The sequence below is a fragment of the Rhagoletis pomonella genome, unplaced genomic scaffold (genome assembly GCF_013731165.1).
Source record: "Rhagoletis pomonella isolate Grant_MI unplaced genomic scaffold, Rhpom_1.0 Rhpom_scaffold_00011, whole genome shotgun sequence".
In the NCBI taxonomy this organism is placed as follows: Eukaryota; Metazoa; Arthropoda; class Insecta; order Diptera; family Tephritidae; genus Rhagoletis; species Rhagoletis pomonella.
The window spans coordinates 3,205,202-3,223,257 of NW_023458565.1; the positions used below are offsets into that span (position 1 = coordinate 3,205,202).

At 36.1% G+C, this 18,056-nt stretch overlaps 1 protein-coding gene across 1 annotated transcript in view; it reads left to right on the forward strand.

Moving 5' to 3' along the window:
- Window positions 1–17,780, forward strand: part of LOC118747105 — a 174,812-nt gene extending 157,032 nt beyond the window's left edge. Inside the window, exons 2-3 of the mRNA XM_036481095.1 lie at window positions 16,296–16,368; window positions 17,769–17,780. Of these exons, the coding sequence (XP_036336988.1) occupies window positions 16,296–16,368; window positions 17,769–17,780 (85 nt within the window). The remainder of the gene's footprint in view (window positions 1–16,295; window positions 16,369–17,768) is intronic.
- Window positions 17,781–18,056: the final 276 nt, after the last annotated feature.

Consider the following 18,056-nt stretch of genomic DNA (forward strand, 5'->3'; position numbering starts at 1 on the left):
AGATGTGCCTACTGCCACTCGGGAGGTCCATAGTTCAATTTTCTTACCCCAGCACCAGCAATAAAGGTTTTGTGCAAATAGCGGTCGACCCTCGGCAGACAATGGCAAACCTCTGGGTGTACTTCTGCCAAAAAAGGTTCTTCGGAGGTGGAGTAAAAGCGTAGATCTCTCCATTTGAATTAAAGGATAAGCTCGGCCAAAAACGTTTAAAACGTAACTTAGGTTATAATTTTTTTTAAAACTACTTGGGGCCAGTTTCTCAATGTCTCAATTCCTTTAACTGGGAAAAGGCATTAAAAATCGGAAAACTCAAAACTTTTATTGAGACGTCAATATTTGTATCAAATTAAAAAATCCGGCTTATTCGATATTCGAAAAATCTATAAAAAAAACGCCTGTAGATATCCAACAAAACCGGTGGAAACCGGTTTGGAAAAACCGAGTCAATCGCTCTAGTTCATACAAAATTAAAACTATTTTATATAAGAAACATCGAAGAATTTGTCCAAAATGGTGTTCCTACATGCCTTGGGACTTAAACGCTGGCTTAAGCGATGAAAAAATTGGGTGCAGTAGCTTATATTTTGACATAAGTTAATTGAATTGATCAAGAAAATGTTGCAGGATGTCTTTTTAGTGACGAATGTGGTCATTGGCAATTCGTAGTTTGGTTTAGGTTTTTTGCAAAATTTTATTTATGAATGATGACAAAAATTCAACTAATCAAAAGTACGCCTTGCCATTCATCCGTTTCAGGGCTCTTTTCTCTTAATCAAGCATTTGAAACAAATCATCATTTAATAACAAATATTTCCATTATAAAGTACATACATAGGTGCACATACAGCACCAGTATTGCCACTTTGTGAGTAATTCCTCAAAACGTGAGGAATTTCGGGTGCGATTGAGTATTTTTTGAGTACTTTTATTTTGAGGAATTTTTGAGGAATGTTCTCTCGATATATTTGCAGATAACAGAGTTGTTAAATCGCTCTTAAAATTTTTGAGCAGAAAGCTTTCCGAAGTTTTATAAAGAGCGAAATACACCACACAAGTGGCTTGTCAAACAGTCTTCAAACCTACTTTTCCCATTTCGCCATACACCATGCAAACATGACTCGTTCAAGCAAAGAATTTTAGTTTTCTTCCGGTTCACAATGTAAAAGGGTTGGTTTTCTTCGATTTTTTTTTCTTGCGTCCTCATTCGGTAAAAATTCCGTTGCGAATGATGCGATTTTATCATACGCAACGTAAGCGGTTTGATCAAACGTCAAGATGGCGGCCAGAAAAGCAAAAAATTTTGATTTTTGTTCACATTTCCCTCAAACGGCTTGCCAAACCTTCAAACACCCCCATGCACAACATAAATAGCTTTAAGCAAAGGCATATTTCGCTTGGTTTGTCAAATCGCTTGTGTGATGTTTTTCGCTCTAAAGCATATCTGCATTTGCTGTTAAATATTCAAAATGTTATCGATCATTTTTTTTATTCCATCGTTATATTTTCAACTTATTTTGAACTTGCAAAATCTCGAGAACACGCATTGTTCGTTCGTAAGGATATTCATATTGATTCTTCATTAGATCCAGAAAATTATAGGAAAAAAGTTTTTGAATTAAAAGATTCTTCAGGTTCATATAAGCTTCCCAATTAAAAATATATATACATATATATGCATTATTACTAATATAGCTCTTTTCTAATGCTTCAGTAGACCGTATATTTAGTGGTTTAAAAATGTGTAGAACTGACTTGAGGACCAGATTGAGCACTGATATAGTTGAAGCAATATTATATACAAACCAAGGCATAGAAAATAACGGTGATACTTCGTTTGAACCGTAAGAACAATGTACCAATTGAATTGGAGAATGTAATTAATTTGTATACTAAGGACCTGTAAATAGTATGTAGTTCAAAATACTCATATCTGTAATAAGAAAATTTTGAGTAATTGGTTCGGATTTTGAGGATTTTTCATTTGTTTTTGAGGAATTTGGTAATTTTTTTGTGGCAACACTGTACTGCAAAAAAGTACACGTCCTCTTTAAGAGTCCTTCTTCGGTTTTATACATACTACGCACAATTGCACATACATATGTATGTACATATGTATTTACTTCTGTACTTTATGGCAGCTGCATCTCAAAATCGGCTAAGAAAGCAACAGATTAACAAAGAAGCACGCTGCTCAGCAGCAGCTGTTATCAGCTGTCACACAAACTATTCTAACAGCAGTTGAATGTCCTGATGGGGAATAAATAAACTGGCATACATAATAAGTAGATACATACCTATCTATTAAAACAATAAAAATAAAATTAAAATAAACTAAATTAAATAAGATAGATTAGAACGAAACTATATGAATTGAATAGAACACACTTCAGTAAAATCTGCCTGTACCTACTGATCGAATGGCGCGAATTAGCAAATTTTGGCACTTCACAATAAGTTTTTATAGTAATCCAGATAGATTTATAGATACACTCAGGTCTTATTTATGTGGTACATGCGTTCCTTAGAAAGCCGCATAAAAAAGTTCTTTACTTTTATACAAAAACAGGGGATGCGTTCCAGCATTTTCCAAACCGCATAAATTCAGATACTCCCTGTAAAAAATTCTAAAAAACCGCATAAAAAAAATCCAGTGAGGCAATATTAAGAAAAAAACCCTTTTATTTCTTCACTTCAACACTTATTATTCCATGTAAAACTGAAGGTTATTGAAATAAATAAAATTTGATCTGTATTTAAACCAAAAACAAAAAAATACCACAATAAATACATGAATTATGTAAGAATACAAAGACAAATTATTTGTCAGAAGCATTGTCTCTTACACACTGAAAAAAATTAATAAAAACTCTCAAAGGAGCAAAATCGCTAGAGCGAAAAAAAAATGGTTTCTAACCGCCCTATTCCCACAACACTGACAAAACTTAGCGGCTGACTATTGCCTTTACTACTGCGCCTAATACTATGCCGCTTATTTATTTTAAACTCTCGTATGGTGACAATTGTCAGTGTTGTTGTTATGACCTACTGAGTACGCGACAACGGCGAAACAACCTCAATGTTTATACATATTGTGTTTTAGGCGCAATAATTGTGACAGTAGTCATACGATGAATTTTGTCAGTGGTGTGGGAATAGGGCGGTAGATATAGAGAAAGCAGCCAAGCACAACACCGCTAGTGTTGTAACAAACGTGGACCAAAATTTGTATGGTTATATATGCCACATCATTATTTTTATTAAAAACAGCAATTAAAAAGATATGAATAAATTTTGTTGTACTTCACTATTACCATTTCCTTTAATACTTCCCCTCATTTACTTACGATTCTTCACATTAAATATTATGTTGCTGCTGTATTCTTTAATTACTTTTATCTTGCCTCCGCATACTCGGACCATTTTACTCATTTGGAAACACATTTAGGGTGCAGCACATAGGGGAGCAGCATGATAGCTTGTGCGAATAAATTTTATTTGTAGACATTTGTAAGAACGACCAATGTACATATCGTCGTTTAAAGTACAAAACCGCATAACAAGAAAATGCAAAATTTTAAAGGAGAGGGTCAAACTTGTCTTATATCAAAACGGGTCTGTCTTGTATCCCTAATTATCTCTTCTTTTATTTAAGTATCGATATTCTAGTATGAATGGATAAGGGCTTGATGCCAGGAGCTTCCGGTGAGCGAATACCTTTTTTGGCACAAATGTCAGTTACGAGGTTTTGCAGAACCCCGACACGCGGTTTTGTATTTTAAACGACGATATGTACTAACATATTTACATTAGGGTGTACCTTGTACACGTCATTTTCACTCGAATAGAATTCGTTGTGTCACAAGCACAAAAACTTTACTCATATTATTTATAGCATAGAGACGAATTCCGAAAATGAATTTTTTAACCGAGTAGAGAAGTTCCACAATGTTATTTCTACTTCATACTCAGGGACGAGCGAGAGTTAATAAGCCAGTGTAGAGAACTGGCCTTCAACTTAATGTGAGTCCTTTTAGCCTCTACGTGGTTCCGCCAAGTAAGTTGCCCGTCCAGTGGACCCCTAAGCAAGTGGCATGATTCTGTGGTATTTCTGCATTGTTCGAAGTCAAGCGTGCAGTTGCTCTTGTTCAGGGTAAATGTAACTTGCTGACATTATTGCTCGTTCTCCTTTATTCGCCAGTTTGCGAGCCAATTGGCCACAGCTTCCATATGATTAACCACGATGCATCGAAACAAATGTGGCCCCTTCCGCGGACCGCTAATCATCTCTTTGGCAATTTGACGGTATCCACCCTTTCTCTGACGTCATAATAAAATTTGTGGCACTAGTAATGAAAATTAAATTTTCTTATTGTATTGGCGCAATCTTGTATTCTATCATTCTTGATGATTACCTAGGAACGCAGGTACTGCAGCTTCAATTGCATGGGCTTCAGAAATGGCGGTGTTACATCGAACCGCAAACTGCAGCGTAATATTCGCTCTTTTCAAACGCTGTTCTGATTTGGGAAGTGGTGTGATTTACCTGCTCGATCGTTCCATATATTTCGCTGAAGTCAAATTCGTGCGTAAAGGCATTGTCCACCACTCCTGAAATAAATCTTAAATTTTTGGTAGTGCATACATATGTAGATTCATTATTCTCATATGAAATTTTGGTAATAAAAGCCATTCCATAAACAGTTGACTTCCCGATTATCCTCTCCATTGCCATGCATTGCCCTTTCCTACTATTTCCGAATGCTCCCATGTTTAATACAGTTATTGGCAGAGTACGCTGCTACGGAGTTTGACTAGTTAATAAATACATATATATATTTTGAAAAAAATTAAGGAATACCCTAATATACGTCCTTATGTATACATGATGAGCATACGCTTGTATGCACTCCAAAAATTCTCACTCAAACTCAAAAATAAACAACCTCAATGTGCCGACGAGCTACCACTGCAGCTGTTGATTTTTTATGTTGCATGTAGTGTTACCATTTGAACCGTTTTCCGGTTAGATTTAAGCCTGCCGGAGAAAATTCGGTTTAGCCGGCAGCGAATTTGTTAGCCGTTTTGCAAAAAAAAAAAATTAGCCGTTTTTAGCCCATTTTCTATTGGCTATTCGCATTATTTTATTAAAATCCAAATATATAAGTTCTGGCACGAATTTCGATGTGGAGCAAAACTCTCTGGGAAGACAATACCTATGAATAATTGCATCATGGTTCAAATACACTTTATTTTTTGTTGTTATTATTATTTGCGCGTTGCTGGCCTTCGGCCGCGCCAAAAGAAATAACCTCATTAGTCCAACTCTGGTTACGTCATGCACAGTATTTTTGCGCAAAATCCACCTGCAAATTTACAAAAAAAATGCATTTTTCAAACAGAAATCTTTATTTTAACTTAAAGCCTAATCCCTTTGCTAGACGTATATGAAAAATTTTTTTGATTCGGGTCACGCGTTTTGACACGGCAACCCAAAATCATGTACAAATAATCGAACCGTACCGAAACTGTCTTACTGATGCATTTTTCTATAAACAAAAAATTGTATAAAATGAAATTGCAGTAGTTTTCATCTTATGTAGATAATTGTTGTCACAAATACATAGCTTCATGCTTATATTTATGTACATATATGTATATATTTTTTAGTAGCACCACATCTTTATTAGAAAATTCCCAGAATCCAAAAATTGGTACTGTTACAAGTTGCAGGGCATCATTTTACCTCGTCCTTCTTCCTCAGCCCTTTCACCACTTTACGTGTTAATTTCTCAAAATATTGCTCTCCCACTAAGCAAATATAATATAGCCATTTTGCAGGACAAAAAGCAACCTATTGTAAATGTTACAATATTTATAAGAAGGCAAAATTGTTCAATAGAAAAGAAAACGCCATAAGTTTGGAATTAATCTCTTTTTTATATTTAAGTAATACAAAGATGACTTCTGATGTACAGCTTAAATAGCTACGTATAATCTTTGTTAACCAAAAAAAAGTAATGGATTTACTAGTCTTCCTAATTGTAATTTTTGCATTTAAATAAAATATGTGAATTCTGGTTATATTTTTGCCGGTCGCCCCAAAAAGTTCTGGCAACACTGGTTGCATAGTACCAGAGAATAGCATAGGGACCGATCGGACCGCACGTCTGCGATAAGTATGTTCTTTGATTATATGTACATACATACTTTTGGTGCATTTCTGGTGCTGTGTTGTCTTCTGTCCGCCTTTCGGTAGTGGTTGTGGTAGTAGTGGTGGTGATGGTGGCGGCGGCGGGTGTTTATTTCAAAATAATAGGCCTCAACGACGAATTGAGTTCAAAAAGAAATTGAAATCTGCCTTTGCCTTTGGCTGACTCGCAAATGAGTCAGTTGCTTTTCAAACATCGGTCGGGGTGTACGCATTCGTCTCAGTCATTTAATTCATTCATAAAAATTTAAGCGCGTAGTATCTCCGTATCGGCATTTGTTTTCTTTTTTGAGTAAGATACAAAAAAATGTAAATAAAAAAATACCTGCAAAAAAATAAGTTCAACAACAGTATCTAATGAAAGTACAACAGCTACCTATATACCATACATACATAGAGATGTGAACTGGTTTTTATTTGAAAAGTTATTTCACGCTTGTTCTCACCGGCTTAATTACTAATTAGTTGGAGCACGCATTTAAAAATACATGGAAATGACAAACACACAAAGCGCTACTCTAAGTAGACAGTCAGCGTCAATTTTATTTTATTTTTTTTTTTTGTGTAGCTTCAACGCTCTTCAGTGTCAAAGTGCAAGTGCTAAATGCAAAGGCAAAAAAAGTGCATAAATACTAATATAAGAAAAAGAAAAGAGTGCAGAAAAAATTAACCTCGCCCATTTAAAGTGTCAGTGTGCTATTAATTTATTAGTAACTGTCGTTAAGTAGAACGCTCCTTTCCCCAGACACGGCCAGTGCCAAATGCAGCTGCGCGAATCCAATGTCAGCTGTTGCTCAGCCATGGTCAGCCAGAGGTCAACAACTACAACTGCGACTACATTTGCAGAATTACAGCTTGGGCCGAAAGTAGCAAGAGGAATAAAACCAAATAAAACCACAACAACGACGAGTTGGTTGTGCAGGGCGTACACTTTGCAAAGGCGGTAAGTTTTTTGAACAAAGCTCTGTTTAAGAGCTTAAAAAGCGAGGGATGGCTGAGTTGAAGGTGTACCGAAGGGACTTGGCATACTTTTTTCAGTGTGTAGTTTAATACTTACACTCTTTACTAGAGCGTAAAGGCTCCGTTATGCATACTTGGCATGGCTTGAGAGTTGTTACATAAGAAATCTGTTAAATGAGCTTCGCGTGTAAGCGGTTACCCAACGCAGAGCATTACATACGTAAAAGTCTGTTGGTTTTTGATTTCTACGTAAAAATGGTATAGCAGTGCATGCAATGCCAAGTATGCATAACAGAGCCTTAAGCAAGCGGGCTAATTAGCTTTAATAACCTTATGGTCGGCTACTTGCCGGGTTCAATGTGCTATGTTGCTTAATAAATGGCGATTACAAGATCTGCGGTAGTCAGATTTGAATTATTTTATTTGAAATTTATGTTTTGGCCGTAACGCTACATATAGACTACATACGTACATATTTTACCTTTACGAGAAGCTACTTCCCTAGCACTGAGTCAGGATGTGAAGTCTATACTGAAGTTAGCGGGGATAAGCTTATTTTCTCTTGGATAATATGTCCTGGTATTCCAAGACAGCATAAACGCCAACAACAATATCAGGCTGGAAATCAAGCGAAGTATAATTCTTGCTCAGAGGTCCTATTTTGGGCTCGATAGGCGATTGCAAAGCAGAGCCCTTTCTCGACGAACCAAAATTACGCGCTACAAATCTCTTATCATTCCCGCCCGTTTCTATGACACAGAAACGCGGACGATGTCGAAGAAAAATGAGAAGGCTTTGGAGGCTTCCGAGAGAACTATTCTACTCGAAATATATGGTCCTTTTTGCGTGGGCGACGCGTACCGAAGAGAATGCAATGGCGAAGAGTGCGAGCTTTTTCTCGACATGGACATAAGTAGTTAAGAGCATAAAAACCGACGAAGGGTTGTAGAGCCAAATGAGAAGAAGAAGATTCCAAGATAATTTATGCTTAGTTTAGTTGTAATGTAATGTACATTTTTTGGGTGTAACAGAAAGGGACACCGCGACATAGAAGATCTTTTGTATCCCTATTATGGTTCTTAACCCTGACGACCTTCCTTTGTGAAAGCCAAAAGTTTATTGGTAGACAAATTTCTAACCTTAAGGACATCGACTGTAGAAGAACTGAAGCATTGCAATCTTAGTCTGGCCAATGTCGGACAGTCACACATAATGTGCCACGACGTCTGCTCGTTCTCAAAGCAAAGACGGAAATCCATCGCAGGTGATTATGACCCGTCTGGTAGCCAATAAGCAACTTGATATCGACTCTGTCCAAAAGATGTATAACCAAAACGTCTGGCCTGGCAAGGCCCCCTATCTCTGCCCAGTACTTACTACGTTCTGGAGTTTACCAACGAAACGGTTCCGGTCCCACAAGACGATGAGACTTCCCTAGCCAATTCGTCGACGGCCTCATTACCGACGATCCCGCATGTCCTGGTATCCAGTATAGTAATACCGTATTCCTTGCTACCAAGAGTTGGATAGTGTCAAAGCACTTCTTAACGAGCCTGCGGGGGATCGTCCTATTGCAAAGGGTCCCTATCGCCATCTGGCTATCTAAAAAGATAACTAGAAAAGCGCCTTTTAAATCCTTCTCAAGGTTCCGTCTGGCACAAATTGAGATTGTAAGTACTTCGGCCTGAAAGACCGTGCACCAAGCAACCATTGCAATAGAAAGTTTGGTGACCCTCCATCTTTGATCCGTCTGTGTACCAGTGTACATAACTGGGATCTAGCTCTGGTAAACCATTTGGCCGGACATTTCGGTCTGACCAGTCATAGCACTATAACCTTCGGCCATTGGAGCCACACTCAGAAATTAGGTGAATACTTCGTGCAGCAATAACCGAGAGACATCATGTGACTACAGATAAGAAAAACTCATATTGACCTCAATCTCAGAAGTACCAGCTAGGTATCTAATTTCATTGATCAGATGGTACTGCAGTCAACATAAAGGATTTTTCGCTGATTACTACTACACGCGGTATAAGTAAACACTTGACTTTGGTCGGCGTATATGGCAACACCCATTTGATCTTCCTCCCATGAATGTGCATACAAGTACAAACATGCACCTTCTGATTACATTTAAATTTCAATATGCTCAGATGATAAGCAATTTTGTGGCATTTGGTAATGTAATGGGCTAACATGGTCGATTTAATAAGCATATACATATTTAAAAATGCATGAATAGTGAAACGTGCTTGCGTGTAGCAACGAAAGTCCAGTCAATAAAATGCTGCATGAATGCATATTGCATTCGTACATATTCAAGAAAGTTAATATATATAGGTGTATATACATATGTAGACATGCAAGGTAATGCATATGAATGCATACTACATACGAGTATTCTCACTATTATTAATTTTATTCAGATGAGTCACTTTCTCTGAATGTCAAGTATGTAAATTGCATAGATACCTACATTTATGTGACTACCAATTGTCACGTCCATCCACATCTTTTGCTCATGACACACGCTCCTACCTGCAGACATTTATGCATATTTATATACATACATATGTATGTATGTACTAAATGCATTCTTTAACTCGAATCTCACAAGTGTTCCGAAATTTAGGTTAAAAATTTCACGCACGTGACTAGAAACTCCTTTAACAGCTGATACATTTATAACTTTTTTTATAACAACAAATAAGATTCGAGTTTGGTTTGCCTTGCACAACAACATTAGGGGTATTCTCTGAGTCTTGCAAAGCCCTTGCATGGTGCACAGATTGCACGGTAAAAACCAGTTTTCGTATGGGACAGCTTTGCAAACCGTGCAATCCGTGCACCGTGCAAGGGCTTTGCAAGACTCAGAGAATACCCCTATTATGTGTAGTAAACAGGGAGTTCGTAAAACGACGTGAATTAAATACACGTATAGATAAAATCAACCCACCCTTATTGGTTTAAAGTGCATATTGTTTGCAGTTTTAAATCATGCCAGATATCACATCTGTGCTCAATTGAAATACTCTAAAAATTAAAAACCACCCTATGAATATTCAGTAAAATCAGTCTGGATTGGTGCTATGACGTCACCAAAAGATTTTCAAAACTGTAGATTGAATTTAAAAATTGCACAGACCCTTCAGAAAGGCATAAGGCGAACAAAAAATTTAACTACTTATTTATATGCCTTTGAAATGTTATTAGTTTTTAAATTTGAGACAACAAGAAGAATCAAATCGCCCTACCTTGGTCCATTAGAACAAAACTTATGAGCTTTGACCGCACGAGCTTTCTACCCATCATCTTACAATTGCATATTCAAAATAATTGATGGAAAGTCATTACCTCGAAATATGCCAAACGCAAGAACTCAGGGTAATAGGGAAAAGCGGATGAGCGAATCGAAATGCCGGTAATATTTACATACAAATTCATATGTATATTGTTCAATAGGATTCTTACATTTATCCTTTCAAAGTATTCCATATATAAAGAATGATTTTGCATTCAAATAATATTGGACTTATCTCTAGAGTTTGAGAAGGCGCTATAAAAACCCAAATAAACACGAAAAAGACATCTCCAAAAATTTATAAATTTATGTTACTCAAGTTGCCGTCGAAGAACATTATCCACTGAATTGCGAAACTTTCGAAAATTATTCAATTCTGATGTTGCAGTGAATATGTATTCCGAATTTTAACACCAACAAGCAGTGTTGCCGTTCTAGCCCATTGGTGGCTAGATTTAGCTACCACATACTGTTTTTGGCCACATAAATTTGAAATTGCCCCTAGCCCTTTTTTTAGCCCTATGGAGAATTTCTTCGTCCTTGGCATGAAAAAGTTGTATATGCTTAATTTGATCTCTTTTTTTTCATTTATGTAAGAGATGAATTTTTAAACAAAGAAATACTGATATATATACATATATGTATTGTATGTTCCTTACGTTTTTATACATACATACTATAAAAGTGTTTGGGCTGTTAACTCATCTATAAACGATTTAACTATAGTTCAAAATAGATAAGTTTACGGCCCTTAATATGCTTAATTTGTTAAATGGCCCATCAAGTCGATTAACCGTGTATGTTCTTGTGGTGTGATTGCACCAGCTGCTGGTGCGACTTCAAAAACTATTTGAAAATTTTATGATTGTACCAGCATGCTGGTGTCGTGAAGTTAGCTAATTTTCTAAGTAAAAGTATTTTGGCGGAAATTTCTTGCACTATATGAGTCAAAGCCGTGTTTGTGGAAAATTCAATTTCACGATATTGCAGTTGTGAATAATAAAAAAACAATGTTTAACAAAATGGTAGAAAAATTATGAAATTTCGGCTTGTAAGTAAAATTATATATGCATATGTAAGTAAAAAATTTTAGCTACCATTTTTAGCCACAACGACTTTTTTTAGCTCTTTTTTAGCCCTTTTTTTAAAGAAATTTGGCTACCACTAAAAATGATTCGCGGCAACACTGCCCACAAGTGCAGACAAAAATTTCTTTTTTTTTTGGAAATGCTATTGGTGCACATTCCAGTCTCTCGTAATTCTAGTAAAACCCTACATTAATGAGACTCACCGCAATATTTATATATTCCTATGTAATGTGTACATGTGGTATCCCAGCTAGCCAAATTCGGGGGGCTCCAAATATGGAGTAAAAAAGGATTCCAACAGTATCACCTGGAGGAAGCGTTGTCGGAATGCTCTTAATATGGAGTCATAAGGGACTCCCACAGCAAGACCTCGAATGAGTGTTTTCGGAAAAGAGAATCAAAGTGTTTTCATGTTATCTCGTTTTTCTTTTATTTGCATCTAGTCTGTAAGATGAAAATTAAATGTTTAATCCAGAAGGGGGTCATCGCTTCCGAATGTTCCTGGAAAAGGACACCGCAAAAAAAAACTGTTGACGTTATGGCAGTTGCGAATGCATTGAGAGCTAAGCAGTAACTCATACAAAATTACTTTTGGCTAACTTTAGAACTCTTCGGGCGCATTTAATTCAATAGAACCAAGGCAAAGTGGTTTCACACCTCAAAGAAACGCCTTTAAAAAAAGAAAAAAAATGTTTTTTACTTATTTCATAATTCTTTTCTCTTTTTGCTGGTTACTTAATATGTTAAATAATTTTCTTTAATTTAAAGTTTTTTCAATAAAAAGAAATTGTGAAAAAATTCAAATACTTATAAATTAAAATAGGAGCAATTTGAAAAACCGTTAATCGTCCTCTTCGGTCTATTATCGGATCACTCCCAAAACACCCCGTCTAAGTTATCTTTGGATCATTTAAGGAATCCTTTTCATAAAATCATACGCGAATAGGGGAGTCAGCACGGAGTCTTAGCGGATTATCTGACGGAGCTATCTGGGACTCCGAAATCACTAATTTAAGGAGTCCTAAAGGCACACATTTTTTTCATATATATTGAGAAGGCACATTTTCTCCGGCGGATATGCTCCTTTGGAACTCTTTTCGGAGCCTCCCTAGGGGCATAAGCGCACCGCGCATAGAGTCCTAAATGTGCACCTTGCAGTCTCTGTTGGTTGGCTAGGTAGTATTTGCATTAATACACCTAGTCAATTGTTTGACGCTGGATTTAAGCGTCTGTGGCACCTCATACTAAAGCGCCAAGGTGTATTTTCTAAATAAATATTGGTTTAACCAGCTATGCCACACCTAGGACACACATACTTACATATGTGTGTACCTACCTATACATAAATCCATGTGAATGTGTACAGTGCATATGAATATATGTACATATAGTATGTATGTAGAAATGTTTGCATTTACTGCTTCGATAATTAATTCGTAGATTTTTCATTTCTAGGAAATTAAGCAAATCACAAATACAACAAAGGATATGAAAGGATCTACATAGAAAGCGCTGCAGCATCAGTTTATCCTCCTTAGCGTTTTTTGAAGTAATGAATTTTTTTTTTTTGCTTTTTGTGCGCGGTCTCACTCGCCATACCTACATACATAGATTTTCACACAAAACATCCTTTGCTCTAGCATATCATCGCGGACATAAATACATATGTACATATACATATATGTATGTATATTTCTCCTTTAATGTACGCTCTACATGTGCCATACAATCATATTTATATTTCCGTATCCACCTTTTTCAGGTGTTGGCTTATATTTTGCCCTTTTTTCTTACATTACAGTTGATTTTTTAATTCCTATGGTATGTACATACTTACTTATATAGAAATGTTTGCGCATAAGGTTTTTAGTTTTATTTTTTCCTATTCGTTCTACAAAGCTGCTGCATTCTCACCTTTCTTTCTTTTCTTTCTGCCATCGCATAGCATTACAAATTCTTCACTGTACTAATGTTTATTGTACAACGTGTCCTGGCTTCAACGCTAACACGTAAGGAATGTCGGAATTTATTTGCTGTTGCTTGGTTAAACAGTTCTCGGTTCGTTTGAGCGTTGTACGGAAAATAATAGCTTTTAAAGCAGTTATTTTATTAGTATGTATGTACGTTGGTATGTAGAACTTGGCTTTCAAGCTTTAAAATTATGCAGAATTCCATTTTGGTTTAAGGTTTACAATTCCAACACTTAAATATCGTGACTTATACTCTGATTTACCGGCTTATGTTTAAGTGTGAGGGAACAGGCTTAAACTACAACCTAATTGTCCAATTAAGAATAGGCGCACTGCTCTAATGTCTAGGAGAAGGCAAGACCGATGGAACGCAATATTGCGCTGATTGATGTGAAAATTCGGGAGAGTAATGGTCTGATTATGCCAACTTAACGTAACTTACAGCTCTCTCGTAAAAATTCTGTTAAATGGGTGTTGCTTATAATTGAATAGCCGAAACTTAACGTAACTTAATGCCACGTCGAGATCTGTTTCATTTTGATTCTCTAAGTTCTACGTTCCGTTAAGTTAAGTTAGGTTGCCATAATTAGGCTTTAACGCGTGAATATGACGTCAAAGAAGATTTGCAGGTGGAGAGAGCTGAGAGAGATCTGTCCATATATTTGTACATATATGTTTTGTATATGTACCTCACACTTCTGTCAAAATTTTCAATAGAGAGTTAGCGGTATCACAATCAGCGCCACCTTCTGCATTCGTTTCACCATGGGGGAAGATGATACTGTTGTATCGAAGCAAGTAATTTATGGAAAATCGTCGCGAAACTTTTCAACAGAAAATAATTTACTGAGTACGAAAACCGCTTAGGCATCTGTCAGCAAAATAAATCCAATGATTCAAATTTTGAAAGCTTATACTATGCTTCCACTCTTCGTAATTCGCTCTCTAAGTAATTTGCTAAGTAAGTCGTGAATTACCCTGTTTCCACGACACACAATTTCGTAATTCGTTTGGCAGCTCTACTTCTTGTTCTTGTTTTTCGCTAATTATTATTATTGTTGTGAACTGCAAATATCGAAGATGAAGCAAAAATTTAAGTTATTATAAAAGACTTTAGTTTATATAGAGGATATTTTATTAATTAGTTTTGCAGGATCTAGAAAAAGTGCCAGCAAATGGAACCAGGCCGTGAAAACTTCGATATATTTCCGATAAACATTAGAGAAGGCATCGATTCGTTCGTCATTCGCAGGGTAATTCGATCTGAATTACCTACAAATGAGGTAATTCGCTCTCAAAATTTTGTATGGCGAAGGGTAATTGGATGGCGAATGACGAATGGGAGAGCGAATTACGAATCGTGGAAACATCGTATTAGATGGTGCCACAGAAATGAAATCGTTTAAGAGTTTTTTTTTTTTAAAGCACGCAATTTTCTTAGGATTTTCCTAAACATTTCAGTTCACAGATGACGAAATTCGGTTGCAATATTTTAAAGGGAAAGTCCTAAAGTAGATCAAATTTTATAATTTGAAAAGAGTACGAGTTTTTTGCTAGGAACGGAACGTAACCCACTAGATGCACAAATCTGAGTTTCCGTGTATATCTGTACATAAGGTGGTCCAAAAGATGGGACAAAAATCGCAAAAATATATAGAAAAAAGTTTTTTTTCTTAACAGCCGTCGCCCCTCGGCAGGCAATGGCAAAACTCCCGAGTGTATTTCTGCCATGAAAAATAGCTTCTCATAAAAATATATTCGCCGTTCGGAGTCGGCGTTAGACTGTAGGTACCTCCCCTTTGTGTGACAACATCGAGGCGCACTCCACAAATCGGAGGAGAAGCGCGGCCAAACACTTACATATAGGTGCAAAGGGGATTAAATGTTAAAATTAGCAATTGGGTATCATTATTGGAAGCCTCTTGAAGAGAACAGAGTTTTCGAAAAATATTGCTTTAAAAAATTCTATACCATTTGTACGAAAAATTGTTTTTTCCCCACATAAAATACGCGTAAAACTTTGTGCTCTTTGGGTGACCTCTAAATATTTTTCCATTTCGAGATAAAAAAAAAAATCAGGGCTATATTTTCTTCTATATAGAGCAATCCTAGGGGGTGAGAGCATTAAAACTTGGACTTAATTTTTTTCACATGCAATTTTGGACCATCCTAATACACTTATCGCATTACAGAACGAATATTTTCACAGGCGATTAAGCCTAAGAAAGGAAACAATCAAAAACAATTTCTAATACATGTTGTTGCTATAGACTTTATTCCATGATTTCGCAACACAATTTTTAGCTCATAAAATGCATAAACTTTTCATCGACTTCAGCTAAATAGCTCCGAATGTGTATTTGTATAATCCTTAAAATTATTTACTACTGCTTTAGGCACTTCAAGAGAGTTATTTAATTTGAGTTTCTAAGTTTCTTTCATTGGTCGTTACTATGCGCTTATATACATATTTACATGTTTTTACTTTACGTTTATCCTGAATTTGTATTCTTTATTACACTCAACTATTACAGTGCGTATACTATAACTGCATACAAAATATTTTAATATCTACATACCTATATATGTACATATTTAAGATTTATGTTAGAACACAATTCCTTTTACGAGAACTGTGTGTCGTAAATAGATAAGTTTTTACATTAAAATTGGAGAAAAGACTTTAACTTGACCCTTTTGGCCTTTCTCCTTCTGCCTTCCGAACACTTTTTTTTATTCAAAACAATTTTTTTTTTTCATTTCAGTTCACCCAGAGCCACAAATCCATCTACATTACCAAAAGTTAATGACGCGAAAAGCAGTACTTCGACGAATTTGGTAAGTTGTAGTTTTAACTTATTTAACTGGTTATCTATGTACATTTACTACGTCAATAATTTTCCTGCAAAATTAATTAGCAAAATTCCACGCTAAGAGCGGGGTATCATAAAAATTTATGCAAAAATAACTTCACCAAAAGAAAAATTACTCTCGTTTTTTTGTGTGCAAATGAAGAAAATTATTCAAGCGTAATGGCATTTAATTATGAAATTCACTAATGTAATGTGCGTATGTAATATGTAGAGTGTGAGCACTATTTTGGTTTTGATTGCATTACATATGTACATATGTACCTATGTATGTAAATAGTAGTTACCTGCATACTTGCATAATGCAGGTGTTGTGAATTCGTTTATTTGTTTTACCCGCCAAGAAATTCGGAGTGCTTGTGATGGATAATATATAGGGTGTCCTAGAACACCCGTCCACCGCCTCTAAAATGGTGGGAAATGTTTTTTTTTTATTGAATAACGCCTAACTGATGAACTGCCAAATCGGGTATGGCTCTATCTTTTAGCCGTATTACCGATTTCCGATTTCGACCATTTTTACTGCAGATTCGGATTCGGAGGATAAAAATACTTAACTCTTGTTTAAGACTTTTTTCTCGAAGGTGCCTTTTTCAACCTCTAAATGGCCTTCGAACTTCAACTCGTACAAGACTAGTTAAAGGAGTGGCTATGTTACCAATTACCAAGTCAAGGATACTCTATCTCTTGATCGTATCACCGACTTCCCGTTTCGACCAGAATTGGGTTGCGGTTTTACTATAATTTGCTGTGTAGTACCTTTGTCCAGCAATGGAGGAGTACATAAAATATCATAGGGTGGCGTATTTCTTCGCACACTACATTAAAGAGTAGGTCTGTTAGATGTTATACCAATTGTGACTGGTGGGTATGGCAGTGGGCCGATTTTTCCATCTTTCAGATTTAAATTTTTCTAGTTATGACTTAGATACAAACGGAATTTCGTTAAAATCGGATAGCATTTACCATATCCGCCTCCTAGTGGGCGTGGCAGTGGGCCGAGTTTGCCCATATTTCAGATTTAAATTTTTCTAGTTAAAACTAAGGTACCAACCGAATTGCATTAAAATTGGATAACATTTACGATATCCGCCCCCTAGTGGGCGTGGCGGCTTGCGATTTTTCACATATCTACATACATTCCTAATTAAAAATACCACAGATAAAAAATTCCATAAAATTGTAGCACAATTGGTACTTTTAGCAATATTTTATATGGGGCTCTTGCACTGTGCGGTGTGGCCGGTACTATTTAGGTAACCTAGGAAAGTCTTAATCGGTATTGCAATGTGTAATCGGTATACTTTTACAAGAAAGTAAAACAACAATCATGTAATTCCATAAATTATAATGCATTTCTGAAATTAGTTACTTAATTGAGTGCTACTTTTAGGCGCTTAACGCCTGTTTCTGCCTTTCTAGACATTCGCATATTATTTGCCATCACTATATTATTATTTCTGTTGCTATAATTTCCATTAATTGCCACAAGTGAGTCAACACTTCGCATCAATGCGCGATACAACATAATTTAAATGTGTAAATAATTCATGTACTCCCTGCAGAAAAAATTATCAATTGATAAAAAATAACCTACTTGTAGTTAGCTTTTTTGCGGGATTTCTATAAAATATATAACTTGTAGTTAGCTACAAA